This window comes from Danio rerio, chromosome 1 (assembly GCF_049306965.1).
Source record: "Danio rerio strain Tuebingen ecotype United States chromosome 1, GRCz12tu, whole genome shotgun sequence".
In the NCBI taxonomy this organism is placed as follows: Eukaryota; Metazoa; Chordata; class Actinopteri; order Cypriniformes; family Danionidae; genus Danio; species Danio rerio.
In genome coordinates this window covers 15,790,415-15,811,339 of record NC_133176.1, presented here as the reverse complement: position 1 = coordinate 15,811,339, position 20,925 = coordinate 15,790,415, and the positions used below count along the sequence as shown (strand labels likewise).

Genomic DNA, 20,925 nt, shown 5'->3' with positions numbered 1-20,925 from the left:
TCAAAAAATTCTAAGACAATTCATGAAAACACAATGTCCACTATGGGTGGGGTCTCAGGAGGATATAACTGGTGGTCTTTGACCTCCATAGTATTTTTTATTTGCTCACTCGTTGCTATTCCATGTCAAGTCGCATGATGGCAGTGAAAGCTATTCATGAACGCATTTCTCGCCGTCGAGGAAGACGCTTCCAGTAGATTTGACATTTGTGTGAAGAGATGAAGTGTGTGCTGTAACACTGCAGTCAAAGATACAGTATCGCTTATACAATGTCCCAGCAGACTCCAGCGGACTCCGAACGACCAGGACATGCAGGAAATTTGGTAACAAACATTTATAAGACAGAAAAATACAGAATGTGGTTTATAAACTGTAATGCAAGTTATAATGTTGAATTCTGCTGATCTTCAGCATTACACCATATATTTGTCAGATCTTATAAATGTATGCACGTTTACACAATCTGTCGTTTAAAATATGCTATTATGTCCTTTTTTGTTTGAGTTTATATCTTTATTAGTAATGTTTAGGTTGTAATTGTAATAATAACTGTAATATATTGATTATTTGTTGATATTTTAATATTATTTTAGCTTTTAATCTTAGTTTAGCCTATTTATTTATTCATTTATAACTATATGCAAACTATATATGGTATAATGAATCATTATTTTCAGGTCTGAAGTCAAAAGGTGGCATGACAGTTGAATTAATTAGGGTTTAATGAATGTGTATGCAGGGACCTTTAAGAATGGACTACACTCCCACAGAAGAGGAGAGGAGAGTGTTCAGAGAGTGCAACCAGGAAAGCTTCTGGTACAGTTGTGAGTGAACATATCATGATTTTTATTCATTATGCTCATCGTTTTATTAAAGGGGCTAGTTAAAATAAAACTACTATAAACTAATAAAACGAAAATCACATCTTGCATGGCATGATGGCGATTAAATTAACAGAAGAGATTTATTTTGGGGGTAAATCATCCCTTGGTGTTTTTGTCTTTACAGCTCTGCCCATATCTGTCGTCAGCATGGCTGTCACTCAGTTGCTTATTTCTAGAGGTGAGTTAATACTTTATATGCATTTAATAATGTGATGTTGCTTTGTTTTATACTAATATCAACTGAATCAATTAGTTATGTCGTCAAAACATATATTATAACATATAACATGTATTATAATAATTAGGGCTGCACAATATATAATTTCAGCATCGATATCACAATGTGCGCATATGCAATGGTGACATCTCAGGATCTGCAATGTTGAGTTGAGATTATAGTTTTCTAGAAACGGCAATTGCATAGTGTGACTTTGACTTTAATCACACCTGTCAGCATTAAGATGTGACAATAAAGGATACGCCCACCATAATAAGGGATACCCAAAAAAGTCCCTAAATTACTAAATATGTTCTTCTGGAGCTGTTTCATTGTAAATAAACAGTTAAGCTGTCAGTAATATGTTCTATTATTATTATTTACAAAAGGAAAAATAAATAGTATATGACTGTTTTGAGGATTGCATAGGATGGGTGACGGCACCTGTAATAAAAAGGAAAGGGAATCCTGCCATTTTTATATTTATTTCAAAGTGTTTTCATGCCTAAATAAAACTAAAGCACAGAACAGACTCGCATTTAACAGCAAGGAGCGGCCTCTGGTGGTTCGGCGGTATGGGTTGCTTATAGGGAGGATCGACTCTTTAATGTTTATTGTCACCCTTCAGAGAAAGACTGAAAATATGGGAAAATACCTTTACGGGATGATAGCAGGATAGAACTGTAAAATATGGGAGAAACCCGGGAAAAACGAGAGGGTTGGCGGGTATGGACTATAATAGAGTAAAAAATATCACTTACATGTGTTTTTAAGACCTGTGTTTGTGTAAGCATTTGAGGACAATTTAAAGCATTCAGGCACAAGAAATATTTGTGTTTGTAACTTTAATAAATTAATATGTTGAAGACTATTCAGTGTTGTTTTACATTTTATTATTCAATTTCTGTAGCTTAATACTATTAAAACACCCAAGAAAATGTAAAGCCCTTTTTTTCCCACTGGTATCTTTAATCCATTGTATTCATCAATGCATGAAATTAGTTCATTTATTTTATGCATATGATTTAGTCTCCTCCAGAATCATCCTATTCAAACTAAATTACTGAATTATTTACAAGTAGAGCTATTAAAGTCAATATACACTACCGGCCAAAAGTTTGGGGTCAGTATTTTTTCTTTTTTTTCCTTTTTTTTTCTTTAGAAAATGATTCTGTTCATCAAGAATAATTACAAATAATAATAATTACATTTATTAAATGTAAAAAAAAGTAAATATTCATTTATTACTTTTTGTATGTAGTTTAAATAAAATTTTTAGTCCAGTCATTATTGCTTTTATTACTATTATCATTTATATAGTGAAAACAATATTAATAATAATAAAAAACAATAATAATTTATATTAGAGTGCTTTTGAAGGATCATGTGACTCAGAAGATTGGAGTAATGAAGCTGGAAATTCACCATTAAAATCTTTTGACTGGTAGTGGATATTGTAGACAAACAAAATATTACAATGTCATATTTTCCCAATATCAAGCAGCCCAACACTAAAATTCTAAAGTTTGGGGTCAGTGAGACTTTTTTGAAAGAAAAAAAAAATCTCATACAGAAATACTTTATTTCATACTTTTTTTTATTGTTGCACAAAATTTAAAACATTTTCTTGGCAGTTTCTTTACATAAAATGATCCTGACCTAATTAAACACATAACTGTTTAAAAACATACAGAAAAAAAACATATTAGACAGCACAACTGCTTTCATTGATAATAATATTGTTTTAATATTTTTAGAATATATTAAATAGAAAAAAATGTCTTTTTATATAATTTTATGGTATTACTATTTAGCTGTATATTTGTTCAAATAAATGCAGTAAGCTTAAGAGACTTATAAAACAGAAATATTGCAACAACACTGAACCTTTAAATGTTTTTATTTATTCATTTATTTTTTGTTTCAGGTGCTCTTAGTGCTTCTGGCAGATTTGGATCTTTGCCCAAATTAGCTTGTAAGTAACATTTGCAGTCTTTGCTGTAACTGTGAGCCGGTTCATTGATATTAACTATTAAACATTTGTATGTGTTAAATACATGTTAGTTGCTGGTTTTTGTGGCTATGTTGGAGGAAAGATGTCATACATGAAGAAATGCATTGAGAAGTTTAAGAACTTGGAGAATTCACCTCTTGGAGAGGCACTGAGACAGCAACAGCGCCACCAACATCAAAAGTGAGAAACAAACACAAACAGACACAAATGAACACGACATATACTGTAAAGAAGATTTATAATTTCTGTGCTACTGACATTATCACAAAGTGTTGCAAGCATATATATATATATATATATATATATATATATATATATATTATTTTATTTTATTTTTTTTTCTTTTTTCTATTTTTTTTTTTTTTTTTTTTTTGGGGGTAGTGATGTGCATTGCTAAGCACTTCATAAAAAAAAAACTTTAAAAGTGGTTTTAGCAATATTTAGATTTTCAAAACCGTCAGATTAAAGATTTTAGTCTTAATCCAAAAAGGTTTATCCTAACCATTTGTTCCATTAAACAATGGAAAGCTTATTTGATCAGCTTTCATGTGATGTATAAATCTAAATTCTAAAATATTAACTCTTATGACCTTTTTTTATGTTAAAAAAAGAATAATAATAAAAATTAAACAACAATAACAACAATGTTGAAACTAAAATTCAAATTTAAGAAAATATTTTTAAATATTAATAAGATAGTAGTGGGTGACGCAGTGGCCCAGTAGGTAGTGCTGTCGCCTCACATCAAGAATTTTAGTTTCAACATTGTTGTTACTGTTGTTTCATTTTTATTTTTATTCCCGAGTCTCGGCTGGGTCAGTTAGTGTTTCTGTGTGGAGTTTGCATGTTTCTGTATGGAGTTTGCTCCGGTTTCCCCCACAGTCTAAAGACATGCGGTACAGGTGAATTGGGTAGGCTAAATTTTCCATAGTGTGTGAGTGTGAATGAGTGTGTATTGATGTTTCCCAGAGATGGGTTGTGGCTGGAAGGGCATCGGCTGCGTAAAGCATGTGCTGGATAAGTTGGTGGTTCATTCCGCTGTGGCAACCCCAGAACAATAAAGGGACTAAGTCAAAAAAATGAATGAATGAATGAATAAGATAGTATCATATTATAAAGTGTATAATAGTATGCCAGTTATGCTAAAATAGCATTAACGATTACACATAAGTCCTGTTCCAACGCTTTTAAAATAAATTGGTTTTATGCTAATCTGTTATTTCCAGGTTCACTCAAGATCAGTCAGAGCTGAGTGATCCAAACAAAGCTGATTTTGAGCCTGCCTTTCAGCTTGATGATCAGAAGGATCAGTCCTTCTCCTATGACAGAGATTTCACATACTCTGACCCTGTGATGACCTCATCAACACAAAATACAGGCGAGTTTAAGCACCTTCATCTATTCACATTCAAAACTGCAGTGGTGCTCTTAGGGCGGACTCGCTTTATGTGCTGTTGCCTTGACCCGGGGCAAAGCACGCTTGTCCCCCCTCCTTTCTTCCCCGACGGCCCGCACTCACATTTTATTCGGGCCTGGGCACGCTTACATCATCGATGATGTGCTGTTCAGTAGAGAAACGCTATGGCTCAGCACAGTGGAGATTTCTTACTGTCATATCGTTTAAGTCGTTTAATATGCAGCGACACGCAGTCAAATATTTCACAGAACAGATCACAGACACTTTTGACACTCATAAACAGTCTTCGTGTTGCAGGAATTAGGAGGTTTGCTGAAGGTGCATCTGTCATGCAGTGAGGGGTTTGCGTCTCTAATAATCTATGACAGTTTGCGTTCATTGAACTGTAAGAATGATTATTTATGCATATGAAACAGTCCCTTAAAAGTTGTGTCTCGCTTTCAGTTTCAGGCTCAGGCCTGTTTTTCACTCACACACAAGCGTACCTCGCCAAAGCCCAAGTGAACCATGCCTGAGCCCGATTCAGAGCACTCACACTTCTCAAACGATCTGGGAAACGGGCCTGGGCACGGTTCGGAGAGCATAGTGTGAGTAGGCCCTTATAGTGCCCCTATTATGCTTTATTATTACTCTACTCTCTGGAATACTTGATTCTGATTGATCAATAATGAAATTCCAAGCAATGTATTTTTTCTATAACAACCCATTAAACTAATAACACATGCTTGTCCGTCTACTACACAGATGTCAAAGTCAATTCCTGGAGAGCTGCAGCTCTGCACAGTTTTGCTCCAGCCCTAATCAGACACAGCTGATCCAAATAATCGAGGTGTTCAAAAGAGTCTTGAACACTTTAATTAGTGTGGATCCCAAGCGTAATTGGGACCCTTAGACTGCAGATTTTATTAATCAATACATTACAGAAGGCGAAGCAGTGGTGCAGTAGGTAGTGCTGTTGCCTAACAGCAAGAAGGCTGCTGAGTCGCTGGTTCGAGCCTCGACTCAGTTGGCGTTTCTGTGTGGAGTTTGCATGTTCTCCCTGCGTTCGCGTGGGTTTCCTCTGGGTGCTCTGGTTTCCCCCATAGTCCAAAGACATGCGGTACAGGTGAATTGGGTAGGCTAAATTGTCCGAAGTGTATGAGTGTGTGTGTGGATGTTTCCCAGAGAAAGATTGCGGCTGGAAGGGCATCCGCTGCATAAAAAACTTGCTGGATAAGTTGGCGGTTCATTCCGCTGTGGCGACCCCGGATTAATAAAGGGACTAAGCCGACAAGAAAATGAATGAATGAATGTTACAGAATTATTAATGTCATCAAATGATATTTTACAGCATCCTCCAATAACCCATCACACATTGAGGAGGACGTACAGGATAGACGTGTTCTGTATGGGGACCTGCGGAGTAAACACAGGGAAAACTATGAAGTCACAATGACTAAGAAATCAGAGATGCTGCTGAAGCCTTCTGAGAGGAGCTCGGTCACGAGAGGTGAGATACCACTGATACACTAAACCACTGTTCTATCCAGGGCTCATTTCTGTGCCTACTAAACTCAAGTTATTACTGTCGACTTCTAACAGTGTCATTGTGGTTCTAGAAACCACAGGTTGTGTGCTAAATAAATAAATTCAGTGGAAATGGCATTAATTATTTACTGACGTCAGTGGAATAATTGTGGGGCCAGGAGGATGTTTGTTAATACTGCATTATCCTACAGCTAAGATCAATGGAGAAAATGAAACAGGGTTTTCATAAATCTGCACTTACTGTGTGCTTCAGTTTCCTCATATATTATCGAATGTTAAAGCATTATAAGCCATTAAACGTGAAAGCGGTCATTTAATTTCATATTGTTAAATACTGTACTTCCTGCTGACCAATTGGTAAAGCCGAGGGGTTTGATGGATAGTTACAAATATAAAGATTTAAAATCAATATTTTTGAGCTGCCGTGTGTTGATTATTATGAACTGATTATTGCTTTAAATATGAGAAGGTTTCAAAGATGTGATGAGATTTTTTGACATATAAACTGGTTAACCTGAATGGGACTTTAGATATTAAGTCAGTGTTTTTGCTCAGGAAATATAATAAAATATGTAGATATGAGGTTTATTGCAAATATTTTGCCTTCTATGAAATTTGTATTCTTTTTTAAATATTTCTAAGTGATGTTTAATAGGGCAGGGACATTTTTCAAAGTATTTCCTATTATATTGTTTTTTAGAGAAAGTCTTATTTCTTTTAGTTTTGATATACACTACCTGACAAAAGTCTTGTCGTCAAACCCAGTTGTAAGAACAGCTAATAATAACTTCTAGTTGATCGTTTGGAAAAGTGTCAGAAGGTAGATTTTTTTCCTGATGAATCATCTGTTGAACTGCATCCCAATCATCACAAATACTGCAGAAGACCTATTGGAGCCCACATGGACCCAAGATTCTCATAGAAATCAGTCAAGTTTGGTGAAGGAAAAATCATGGTTACATTCAGTATGGGGATGTGCGAGAGATCTGCAGAGTGGATGGCAACATCACCAGCCTGAGGTATCGAGAAATATGTGCTGCCCATTACATTAAAAACCCCAAGAGAGGGCACATTCTTCAGCAGGACAACACTCCTTCTCATACTTGAGCCTCCTGAAAGCAAAGAAGGTCAAGGTGCTCCAGGATTGGTAAGCCCAGTCACCATACATGAACATTATTAAGCATGTGTGGGATAAGATGAAGGAGGAAGCATTGAAGATGAATCCAAAGAATCTTGATGAGCTCTGGGAGTCCTGCAAGAATGCTCTTCGCCATTCCAGATGACTTTATTAATAAGTTATTTGAATCATTGCAGAGATGTATGGATGCAGCCCTCCCAGCTCATAGTGCTCATACACAATATTAATTATTTTTTCCACTGCAGCCTGACTATATATTCTATACTGTACATTATTTCTGTTAAGTGACAAAACTTTTGTCTAAGCAAAGTCAGACCTTACTGTCCTAATTAAATAATAAAAAATCAAGGCCTGATCATATTTTATTGTAGTGAAATACACAGAATCTTGAGGCCTTGACTTTCATATAAACCACCTCAGACACCAAATCATCATCTATAAGTCAGGTTATTATTTGCTGTTCCTAAAACTTGGATAGGCGACATGACTTGTCAGGTAGTGTATATTATTATATTATTATCTTTTTTTATTAAACTCTGTTAAACATCATTTAGGAAATATTTTTTTTTTTTTAAATTCAAAGCGGGGCTAATAATTCTGATTTCAACTGTACATGTGTTTTATATGTTTATTTATTTAATTAATAAACAGGAAAGAAGAATATATATGGAGACAATTGGGAGGAGTGAACGCTGCTTCAACACTTTTTCTCAGTGTGAACCTGATATATTTAACAATACAGATGTGGAGCTGTCTGAGAGATGTCTGTTGTGTGAATTAAACGCTCAATGTTTTTTTTTAAACACGCACAGCTTACTGTGATCTGTGTACAGCATCAACATTTGACATACCCTGAAGACAGTAGTAATGGTGCACTGTATTTCTCACTTTGATTGTTCATCGTGAGAAACCCTTCAAGTCAGCAGCAAATTTGGTCATTGTTGCAATCGTTTAATGCTTGAGAGTCATACACCCTTTAAACTAAGTATGGGCAATAATTTGAAGACAGAGTTGTTAAAAATAACACTTGGACAATTAAAAAAAATATGGTGTAAAAATATAGTTATTTACTAGTTGGCAGTTTGGCTAAGAAGAGAATGCGATATTTTGTGTATGTATGTGTGTGTGTGTGTTTTACTATAAATCCACAAAGATTATGTTGCATAATGTTAACTTAAATGTATAATCTGAAGCACAGCTGTGATCTTTCTCTTGAAGTTATAGTAAGTTTTTTAAGTGTCTTTGAAGTTGATTTTATTTTTACTTTTAAATATGTAACATGCAGCAGACATCTTCACATGTGGCTGATGAATCGTTGACAAAAGAGAAGTTTTCTGCCAGAGTTGGTTTTATGGCTCTATGAAAGCTAAATAAATAATAACAGTAATATTTTTGCAATGCAATGAAATAAATGAAAATGGAATTAAATAAAATTTTACAGTTTGATTTCCGTTATTTCATTTTTATAATTTGATAAAAATAATATATAAAATGTTGACAATTATTAAAATTTTATGAAATTACACCTGACAAAATTCTTGTCGTCTATCCAAGTTTTAGGAACAACAAATAATAACCTGACTTATAGATGATGATTTGGCATCAGAAGTGGTTTATATGAAAGTCAAGGCCTCTAGATTCTGTGTATTTCACTATAATAAAATATGATCAGGCCTTGATTTTTTTATTCTTTATTTGGACAGTAAGGTCTGACTTTGCTTAGACAAAAGTTTTGTTACTTAACAGAAATAATGTACAGTATAGAATATAAAGTCATGGTGCAGTGGAAACAGAATTAATATTGTGTTTGACTCCCATGAGCTTCTGCAATGGCTCAAATAACTGATTGATGAAGTCATCTGGAATGGCAGAGAAAGCGTTCTTGCTGGACTCCCAGCATTTATCAAGATTCTCTGGATTCATCTTCAATGCCTCCTCCTCCATCTTACCCCAGACATGCTCAATAATGTTCATGCCTGGTGACTGGGCTGGCCTTCTTTGCTTTTAGGAACTTTAATGCGGAGGCTGAAGTATGAGTGCTATCTAGCTGAAGAATTTGCCCTCTCCTGTGCTTTGTAATGTAATAGACAGCACACATCATGATATATCAAGCTGTTGATGATGCAATCCACTCTGCAGATCTCTCGCACACCCCCATACTGAATGTAACCACAAACCATGATTTTTCCTTCACCAAACTAGACTGATTTCTGTGAGAATCTTGGGTTCATGCAGTTCAACAGATGATTCGTCAGAAAAAAAATACCTTCTGACACTTTTCCAAATGATCAACTAGAAATCAAGTTATTAATTGTTGCTCTTACAGCTGGGATCAACGACAAGACTTATGTCAAGTAGTGTAGTTGTTTCTCTAATAGGTTTGTATCATTTTTGCAATGAAATTATGCACAGTAGCAAATAAACATGCACACAGATAGACAGATAGACAGATAGACAGATAGATAGATAGATAGATAGATAGATAGATAGATAGATAGATAGATAGATATAGATAGATAGAGATAGATGAAGATAGAGATAGATAGTTAGAGATAAAGATAGATAGAGATAGATAGAGAGATAGAGATAGATAGAAAGAGATAGATAGATAACGATAGAGATAGATAGAAGGAGATAGATAGATAGATAGATAGATAGATAGATAGATAGATAGATAGATAGATAGAGATAGATAACGATAGATAGAGATAGATAGAAGGAGATAGAGATAGATAGATAGATAGATAGAGATAGATAACGATAGATAGAGATAGATAGAAGGAGATAGAGATAGATAGATAGATAGATAGATGGATGGATAGACGGATGGATGGATGGATAGATAGATGGATGATAGATAGATGATAGATAGATAGATGATAGATAGATAGATGGATGGATGGATAGATAGATAGATAGATTGATAGATAGATAGATAGATTGATAGATAGATAGATAGATAGATAGATAGATAGATAGATAGATAGATAGATAGATAGATAGATAGAATTGACTGAGAAAAAAACTCAAGTTGGGCATATTTATTTCTGTACACACGTTGTACATAAATACACAGAAATAATTTCTGAAAAATAAAAAGACGATGTCCCTGGGATTCGGGATGACATCAGACTAGATAGGGTATTGTAACTTCTGTAATAATATCAGTAATCACACACACACACACACGCTCTTCATAAGTGTCAGGTTTTCAGATCTAATAGGACCAATTGTTTTAGTACTGGGAGATCATTGCTTAATTCACCTACAATTTACACAAGAAGATTTCAGTAAAAGAGAAAAGGCCTGCATAGAACTTGCTCAGTCTTCACACCTGACCCAGGACTGAAAAAAAGATGAAAAAAAAACGAACAACAACAACAAAAAAAGACAAATTAAGTGGAAAAAAACATTAAATTAAGATGAAGAAATGAGATCATCCTGCCCTGGAGAAAATACAACATTTGTGACGTTTTTAAAAAATAGATTTTGTCTTGTTAATGAACTTTTTCAGACGAACCTATAAATGTTCCGATTTGTAAGCAAAAGGACATCTCCGGGACAGAGAGAGAAACAATCACCCGAACACACAAACATCAGCTGTTCACCTTTTCAAACTGAGCAAGTAAACAAGGGTAAAAAAATAGTCAAGAGAACAGCCAATCCGATCCAATCTGTGCTGCATCACTATCGGTGCACCTGGACCACATCCGGCTCCTGAAAGTCCGGTCAGAGTGGAGAAGGTGCGTGGCACAGTCAGTGTTTGATTGTCTTTGTATATTAAAGATGAAGATGATCATTGGTGAGGAGAGATGGAGGAATATGTATTGTGCATTGACCGTGTCCATTTGGCTCTCAGCTACCAGAAATCCTGCAATAGCTCCTACAGTCCACGTAGATGTCGTCTTCAGAATGAATACAGTAATCCTACAGTTGGTTCCACAGTGATGCCCGTTGGCAACATGGAGACGCTTAGACTCTGTGATGTGATCGTGGTGTTGTAGACGCTTCAGAAGTGACTTTGGTGACCTCTCCGCAGACTCTGCAGTCGATAAAAAGATCCCTCTGTGTGTTTTCATGCAGCCTGTGAACCAGGACGAAGTCTCCGTGTGTTTTGTGGGTTGTAAACAGTGTTTTTCTCAGTGAGGAGTGCTGAAAGTGGCGCTCGGATGTGAAGTGAGTCTCTTACTCAAGAGTGTGGAGGGAAAAAGGGACGAGGCCACGAGAGAAAAGCATGACAGTACCGGAGAAAGGCACCTCAGGAAGACCACGCCGCAGGCCTGCCGCTGCTAATCCGGCCTGAAGATGGGGATCTTGGGTAGAAACTCTATTAGGATCACCTATGAGAGAGAGAATATATGAAGAGCTCAGATGCAAAACCCTCTTAATCCATGAGACCTCTTTCTTGTAAATGAGCATTTTCTGTCAGGCTTTTCTGATTAGGTTTAATTTTATACGTAATCATAAGGATATTAGCTAGTGAATAAATTTGCTTTTTTTTGTAAATGTCACTTTAGACAATTCTTTGGTTTTTAACAATGTAGACTTTCTTTTGCGTCAAAACCAGCTAAATCCACATCTGCTTTTTATGCAAAACCCTCTAAATCCACCTATCGGGACAAGACAGTGTAATTAGTAGAAAAATCACTAAAGATGCAATTAGAGATCATTTTACCAAACATAAAACACATAACACAAACCACCTGAAATTTAAAATATATCAATCTGTCAAGTAAGTGGCGGTTCATTCCACTGTGGTAACCCCTGATAAACCAGTGTGTGAGCAGAAGGAAAATTATGTAGTACAAATAATGGAGTGTAAAAACATTGTGAAACATCAATATCTGTGCATTGTACATTACTAAATAATTTATATATATATATATATATATATATATATATACACAATTTATTGAAGTAATATAAAGTGTATAGTCTTATACATCATATTTATCTTTTAAAACAGCTTGCATTAGCAAATAAAACACAAGGTAGGTCTACTGTGCAAAAAAGAGGATGTCTCTCTGAAGCGGTCATTTATTCATCCTCACCATACTCGAGGTCTCATTTGTGTCTCTTGTTTATCCTCATAGCATCCATTCAGGATAAAAAAACGGCATCTTAACTTCGTCTTTGGTGAAATGGAGTGTAATGCAGCTATGGTATAACGGACTCATTCAAAGTTATGTAGGCATGCTACACTTCCGCCTGTACATTGTGTTTTCTTTTTCTTATAATGCACAGAGTTTTGATGTACGGGATGTTTTCGTTTGCCATTCGAATCAGACAGGCTCATGGAGTTCATCAAACTTCATCTTTTAAAATCGAAATCAGAAGCGAAAAAAACAACCTCTTTATAAAGCTGGCGTATCAGCGCACTGCTACATTGAAAACATGATTCGTTTTGTGAATGATTGATTCTCGGGATTTATCGGTCTTTGCTGTCAAAGGCAGGTGGCGTTTAGCGGCTTGAGCAAACTGTTATTTTTTAATGCGCTGATTCTGCGATTTAGATGATTTTAAACCAAACTATTTGTTGAACATGTACTACATGTCTAAAGCATTCGCTCAATGTCATCATCTCATTTTTGAAGGAAATGACGTTTAGCGGCTTTTGCATCTGAACTCTTCGTATTGACCTCTAAAATGCAGAAGTGCGCCTGTTTTCGCGATTGTTTTAGAACTTCCGATTCAGTTGCCTATGGGAGAAATGACTAGGAATAATAAACGGCAGAAAACGGTCAAACTACTTGCACTACAAACAAATGTTTGCATGACTATACAGACCAAGTAGAATCATATAAGAAAATATCAGTTTGCAACATCAAACAGCAAAACGAGCAGTTTTTAATGTCTAAAAGTTAATGCAAGTAAATGAGACCGGAAGTCTTGAGCCAAAAGATTTAAATGGCTGCACCGCTCGTCATCGAAGAATAAGGTGAATAGAAATGTCAAGTTGTCACTGTTATTAAAACAGAAATGAAATCTACATTAACCATATGACTGTGTTAGCTTACATTGCTAGTTTTGTGGTCAACAATTTATCTGTGCATGTCGTTAAGATGAAAAAAAATAGTTTGCCCTTCTAATCTGAAATTCAAATCTGAAAACGCACTTCCTGTTTGTTTTCAGTTAAATTTTCATTACATCTGTCTGAGGTTTTGGGCGTGGCTAACATACTTAACCACGCCCCTCCAACTGTCAGTTTTGACAAACAGAAATGCTGAGGAGAATCTGTTAGATTGTTGTAACTCCTCTAAAAACCGTTTTCCTGATCTGAATGAAATGCCTACTTTACTACATTGAATCAGCTCGCAGCAGAAAAAACAAGCCATACCCACTGTTTTCCCATTTAATATTCCATTTCTCAAGCAACTGCATCAGCAAAAAAAATTAATAATAATAATAAAAATAAAAAAAAAGGTTGCAGTTTCCGATTAATGCAGGCTTTAAAGTTTAAAGGGTTAGTTTACTCAAAAATGAAAATGACGTCACTAATTATTCCCGAATGTCATTTCAAACCCTCGAAACCTACCAAAAAAAGTTTTTTTTTAAAAATGGTCAAAACAGCATTTTTGGATGAGGTGAAATAAAATAAAACTCAATTCAATATATTCTGTTTCAGCAACAAAACAAAACAAAAAAATCAATGCTGAAGTTGAGTTGGCATGAAGTTTAAAGACTTTTCAGTATGTTGATGTTCTTCCAACTGAAACAAAATATTGAGTAGGAGACGGGTCTTTCTTCTTGTACATCATTCCCTCATAGTAAACTAACCATAAGAGTGGATGCACTCTTATGGTTAGTTTACTATTTACTATTTAAAATAATCTAATTATGTCTAAATAAAATACTGTTTTGACCATGTATTTTGTGCCAGAATACTCTTAATCGCGTGATTAAGAGTATTCTGGCACAAAATACATGGTCAAAACAGCCCATGTCTCTTCAGTGGTTCAATCGGAATATTATGAAGCTACAAACCCTTTTAGCTTAGCATAAATCATTAGTTCAGATTAGACCATTAGCATCTTGCTCAAAGTTTACAAAAAAAAGAGGTTGAATAATTTAATGAAAGTATAAGAATACTTTGAGCACACATAAAACAAACACACAAAAAAACTGCTTCATTCAACAGTTTCTTCTCAGTGTCAGTATAGGTCATGTTGATGAAGTATACTGTACCTCGGATCATTTATTAGTTTCTTCTCCCAGTGTCAGTATAGGGAGCACCGCTGATATACCTTAGTTATGCCTGTGCTGTGTTTCAAATAGAGATTTTCACACACAGGCATCTGGGGTATAGGTTGGTGCAGTGTTTTTGTGAATACGCACCCTATACTGACATTGAGAAGAAGAAACTGTTGAATAAAATCTTTTCCAACTTGCCCCAACACACCTGCCTGGGTGTTTCAAGTATACCTAGTAAGACCCTGATTAGCTTGTTCAGGTGTGTTTGATTAGGGTTGGAGCTAACATCTGCAGCACACCAGCCCTCCAGGAACAAGTTTGGTGACCCCTGCTATATAGAATTATTAAAACTCTTTTTTTTGAAAGTTTTAAATAAGACGCTAATGGTCTAACCTGATTAAATGATTTATGCTAAGCTAAGTTCAGTGACTTGTAAAATGCCTATTTCCAAAAAAGTGGAATGTTGTTTAAGCAGTTTTTCTGAAGTCAGTAACCTCCTTAGTTGAGGGTGTGAATGCAGTTGGCTTACATATTCCATCATGTTGTTGGTTTCACACTTCCTTTTGCTGAGTCTCCAATGCAAACAAAGCTAAACGACCAGAGAGCAAAATTAGCAGAAAATTAAAAAACACTAACAACATTTGATCATTTAATCTTGTACATACCTTGTGATACAATCTGCTGTTTTCCCACTCCAATAACTTCTCTATGGATCTGCGCGTCTATAAGTGAAAAAAATAAAAACACTCATGTATATAAAAGAAATTACTATACAAGAAAGTCTATGATTTATGCTCTGTAATATACATCACGTGTTTAAGTTATTTAAAGTAGTCTCTTAATCTATTGAAGTTGCACAAAATACAGAAATAATAGTAATATGGGGGGAATTATTACTATTTAAAATAATCTAATTATGTCTAAATAAATAAAGGAAGTCTATATTTCAGTTAAAGCACTGTAAACAAAAGAGAGCAGCAAATCTCTACAGTCACTGTTCATTTTTATAAACTAAAAGACAGTGTTGGGTTATTTAAAAAAAAGTAATTAACTTCTTATTACATAATTTTAACCTTTTTGAACTACTTTTCTAATTACAGTGCATCCAAAAAGTATTCATAGCGCTTCTCTTTTTCCCCATTTTTTGTTACAGCACAATTCCAAAGTGGATTAAATTAATTAATTTCCTCAAAATTTTACACACAATAGCCCATAATGACAATGTGAATAAAGTATATATTCTTTAAAATGTTGCAAATTTCTCAAAAATGAAAAAGCTGGAAAAAAAAAATCACATGTACATCAGTATTCACAGCCTTCACTCAATACTGTGTTGATGCACCTTTGGCAGCAATTACAGCCTCAAGTCTTTGAATATGATGCCACAAGCTTGGCACACCTGTCATTGGGAATGTTTGCACATTCCTCTTTGCAGTACCTCTCAGGTTGGATGGGAAGCGATGGTGTACAGCCAATTTCAGATCTCTCCAGAGATGTTCAATAGGATTTAAGTCTGGGCTTTGGCTGGGCCACTCAAGGACATTCACCAAGTTGTTGTGAAGCCACTTCATTAGCTATGTTTCCATCCAAAAATTCGAATGAACTTTATGCGCAAAACTGGATTGTCGCATAAAAGTTGTGCGAATGAAGCAGTATTTCCATCCAACGAGTCAAAGCGAACAAAATCTTCATATCCTGATTAACTGGCGCCAAATATCAACAGTAAAAACTGCATTTGCTGCAGTAGGAGAAGCTGCATCAATCTTTTCTAAATGAATGCGCCTCAGAAGACAATCCTGACATGCAGTGAGCGTGCAGTGGCGTTTGAAGGTGTCAGACGCGGAGCACAGGCGCTCTTGATTCTGGAGGTCATTAATAATATAATAACACTAATACTGAAACGGTTCAGGCGTTTTATAATAACCAAAACAACATTTCAGATGTTTTATAATGTGCTCAGCCTGACGTTTTTGTCCATTCACACAAATTTTAAGCATCACATGATCTTTTTCAACAAAATCACATGACCTTTTTTGATGCGCATGGTGGAGATTGTGCGGTAAAAGTGTTTTCATCGTAGTTTTTGCCCATCTTTTCTTATCGAATAAAAAGTTTATCCTACTCAGTTATACGCATATGTTTTTTATGCGCAATTTCAAAATTTATGCGCATCATGGCGTTTCCATCAACTCATTCATCATCAAGAATGATCAGTGGAAACAGAATGTACGCGAGCTCAATTTAGAGCTTCACAGCAAAGGCTGTGAATACTTATGTACGTGTGATTTTTTAGGTTTTTTTATTTTTAATAAATTTGCTACAATTAAAAAAGATATTTTTCACATTGTCATTATGGGGTATTATGTGTAGAATTGAGGAAAAACTTAACGTAATACATTTTGGAGTAAGGCTGTAACATAGCAACATTCCATAGTTTGTTAATTTAGCTTGTGCTGTTTTTGGATTGGACAAATAAAACCTAAAATAATCTGAATTGATATGAAAAATATCTGAAAAAATACATTAAAAATGTATATACATTTACTCTGCTTCTCTGAATTTATACCATATATTGCCATCAACTCAATACATTTTAAGCATTTGCAGTTATCTTGATAAATGGTCTTTAGTTGAAAACAGAATTATTCTGCAAAATATATATGTTATTCTGCTTCTCAACTTGATTTATACAGAGCTGTTGAATTTTTGTACAGCATTTAAGGCATGTTTACTATAAGTAACTGTAATTAAATTACCTAAAAATTAAACTTGATCAACTTTTCTAGCAGAAAAGTAATTAAACTACTTTGTAACTAATTACTTTGTATTTAACTGCACCCAACACTACCAAGAGATAGGCCAAATTATAGTGTAAATTTACGCTGTGTAAATGACAGCCAACCACAAATGTTCTTACTAAAGCTGAACTCCTATTAAACCAGGAACATTCCATTTATTTTGTCAGCTCACATTGCTCTTTTTGAGGTGAACAATTAATCGCAGCTCAAAGGGAAAGTTCACCACAAAAAAAATCTATTTCCTTTCCATTTCCTCATACTGGTGGTTTTAAGCTTTTACGATTTTTTTTCTTCTGCTGAACTTTAAACAAAATAGTCTGAAGAATGTTGGGGGAAAAACAGCTCACTGACATTTATAGCAGGAACAACAGCAACAAAATACTACAGAAGTTAATGGCTCTTTCTTTCCCCCAACATTCTTCAGTATATCTTCCTTTGTGTCCCACAGAAGAAACGAAATACAAAATATAATGTTGTTTGACGTATATTGCGCCTTAACAGTAAGAGCGGTGTGGTTATGACTATCATGGCTGAAGCTGTCAAACCGACGTCAACAGAGAAGGGCCGACACTCTTTAAATGAAGATTATCAAAACAACCTTTTTTTCAGTGGATTAACTTGCACTGATTAATTGTTTACCTAAAGATTTACAATGTTTGTTAAAAAGAGAAACATTGTAGTTTTGATTTCATCCGGATGTTTAAGGTGGCAGTGGAGAAACTAACCCTCTTGCTAAGACAGATGACGGGCCACAGACTGAAGCCCAGAGTGCAGCAGCAGCACAGACATCCACAGAGCAGCCAGCGCACATTCACCGGCAGAGCCTTCCTCAGACAGCTGTTCACTCGGTTTATGCTGGACTTAAACTCCTCCGGGGCCACCTGCACATCAGCCAGCGAAGCAGAGGTATCAAAGAAATGTTCAACCACAGAACGCTTAGAACATTGTAAACAAAAGTTGAATCTAATCTATCTAATCTAAAACTCATTTTAAAGAACTTGACAGCCAGAAAACATGAAAAAATGCAACTAGAGCAGTGGATCTCAAACTTTTTTACACCAAGTTCCACCTCAAAAAAGAATTCTCTCTCCAAGTACCACCATAATAAGCAGAATTAAAATACAGTGGCATAGTAGGCTCATAAAAGAAGCTACAGCTCTGCACACTCCAAAAACATGGCAGATTAATTCCTATTATTAAGAATATTTATTATTATCAGACACTTTATACATTATAAATACTTTGAAGATTAAAACTTTACTGTGCTTATATGTTAAAACAAATAAACAAAATAAAATGTCAACGTGGGTTTTTAAAAGTTAAAAATGTCAGGCTACTCTTCCTAATAAGTGAAGAAAAAAAAAATGTAAGGTATTAACATATTGTAGAATATTCATCAAAACTGAGATGTTGCTTGGACCTCATAAAATAGACTATATGTTATCACATTGATATATAAATCATTTTTGATACATTTTTCAATATATCTAGCATGTGTATATGACATATTTGATTCCTCCGCGTACCGCTAGAAGGAAGTCTGCATACCACTAGTGGTACACGTACCACAGTTTGAGAACCACTGAACTAGAGGATTCTACTAAATATTACTGTGATCTACATTAATTTGGGCTATAATAATTACCTATTTAATTGCTCTTTCCTATAGATGAAATATTGATTGAAAGGACGCTTACCTTTCCTGTAAGTGCTGAGGGAAACTCGGACTCAAATTTATTGCTTAGACCAAACCTGCAGGAGAAGGAAAAACTACTTAAATAAAAAGAAAGATACATTTTGTCAAACTTTATAGGTTTACTGTATATCTATCACCTGTAATAGTCTAAATTTTTAAGGATGTTCACTACTTCTCCTTAAAAATATGTATTTAAAATTGGAAGCAAGAGAGTGCTAAGGGGTCTGTGTTGCAGATGTGTTTTATTAAAAATGTATAAAAATAAGTGTAACACTGCAATAAGGTTTAACCTGTTAAAAAGTTACCAGCAAAAGATAGCATATTTTTATATGTATAAGTATATTCTTTTTAATTAATGTCAAATTCAGCATTAATAAATGTGTAATAATCAATGTATTGATATGTAATGCATGTATTGGAATCCAATGACAAAGTACAGCATTGTTCCCATTCAAATAAATAGGCTTAATGTTGTTTCTAAGTCATACTTACATGTCATTTCAAGCCAAATATTCTAAGTACCATGGTAAGTAATATAGGAAGCATGTCACAAGTTGTCACTTGATGAATGTGAAAACGTAAAACTAACTTTACATCAACCTAATAACGTATACTACAAAAACAAATAACGCGTTATTCATAATTCACCAGAAATGAGTTTCATAATTCGTGTTCACTACTGTTATTCCAAACCCATATCCTTCTATAAAACATACAACAACTGATAGTTTCAGTGTGTTGAAGAAGATGACTGAGGCTGTCATAGGAGAAACAGAAAATACAGTTTGAGAACAGGAGGAGTGTGAGAATGACTTTCATTTTTGGGTGAACTATCCCTTAAAATGTACATGTTATAATCTGCCCTGTCGAGACCAAAGTGAGTTACAATATTTAACATTATTTAAAGATGTTATAACCAAACCAACACATCCAGAAAGCTGTTCACTATGTTAAACCATGTTTCGAGACAAGTCGTGGACACCACCGTGTCTCTTAAGCTGTGGTGCAGGCACTCAGCACGCCTCGTGTGTTTCTACGTGGACGCTGAGCTTCTGAATGCTTTGGTTTGATCAGCTGTACATTATTAAGCTTTATGTGAAGAGATGTGGGTCTGTCGGGTGTCTCTTACACAGTGACGTGTCCGGATCCGCGCACTACCACCGGGTCCGGAGCGTACTTGAGCAGCTGCTCCTCCGCGGCCCTGTCCTCGTCCTCCTCTTCCTCTTCCTCCTCCTCGTAAATCTCGTCAAAGTCCTCCATCATCGCCCTCCGCCTCGGCCTCTATGCTTCCCGAAAGAAGCGCCGAGAAAGATAACGCTTCGCACACCTTACGCAAATATTGGCAGTAATGCAGATCGCACGGCCCGCAGTGAGAAACGACGGTAGAAGTCCGGATCAAAACATCAACATCCGCCGAAAATCTCGCGCGCGTTGATCTCGAGACACATCGCGAGAGTAAGTTAACGTTACATTCTCCAGTTGTTGGCTTCTCGTGTCAATGTTTGTGACCTACATTTCACTATTTTATATAAACTCTATGTATATAGATACAATCATTTGCTTCAGGGTACTTAATGAGACACCAAACTTACCCTCACATTCCTCAATAACAGGGGCGGACTTGGTGATTTGGGGGCCCTAAGTAATCCCAGGTATGGGGCCGCATTGAAACCTGATTGAAACTCAAAACACTTTCTCAATATATATATATTTCTTCATAGATTCGTTTTCTTGTTTTTGTAAATAAACTGCATGTTAGAAATATATTTTAAGTGGAAACTTTACCTTTTTAATGTAAATTTAAATACAATTAATTCACAAATAAAAAGCTTATCCATTATTCATGGTAGCCCCTGATTTTGAAAAGAAGCAATCACACTAAAATCTTAATGGTTATAGACAGATTTTACAACATATGACAGAAAATTTATAAAAGAGCTTTATACCCTCAGGGCGGAGGTAAAAGAGTGAGATGCAGGACTGCCACACTCGAGAACTCTTTTATATCCCCATCAGCTATCACACTTTTAAACGGATAACCAG

At 35.4% G+C, this 20,925-nt stretch overlaps 2 protein-coding genes across 8 annotated transcripts in view; one reads left to right on the top strand and one right to left on the bottom strand.

Moving 5' to 3' along the window:
• Positions 1–191: 191 nt before the first annotated feature.
• The window catches only part of LOC553528 (OCIA domain-containing protein 1-like), a 29,694-nt gene continuing 8,960 nt past the window's right edge, over positions 192–20,925 (top strand). Inside the window, exons 1-8 of one of the 6 annotated variants that reach the window (XR_012400908.1) lie at positions 192–323; positions 740–824; positions 1,009–1,062; positions 3,029–3,076; positions 3,166–3,295; positions 4,342–4,493; positions 5,863–6,805; positions 9,541–10,454. Coding sequence is in view for 5 of the 6 variants with exons in the window: in NM_001328067.1 (NP_001314996.1) it covers positions 270–323; positions 740–824; positions 1,009–1,062; positions 3,029–3,076; positions 3,166–3,295; positions 4,342–4,493; positions 5,863–6,021; positions 7,849–7,886 (720 nt within the window). In the remaining variant the exon portion in view is untranslated. 6 annotated transcript variants of the gene reach the window in all.
• chic2 (cysteine-rich hydrophobic domain 2) lies at positions 10,224–20,306 on the bottom strand. Of its 2 annotated transcripts, NM_201120.2 has the most exon segments (6): positions 10,224–11,537; positions 14,918–14,977; positions 15,054–15,110; positions 17,912–18,067; positions 18,884–18,938; positions 20,012–20,306. In NM_201120.2, coding segments are annotated over 6 exon segments (513 nt in total). In that variant the 5' UTR covers positions 20,146–20,306; the 3' UTR covers positions 10,224–11,486.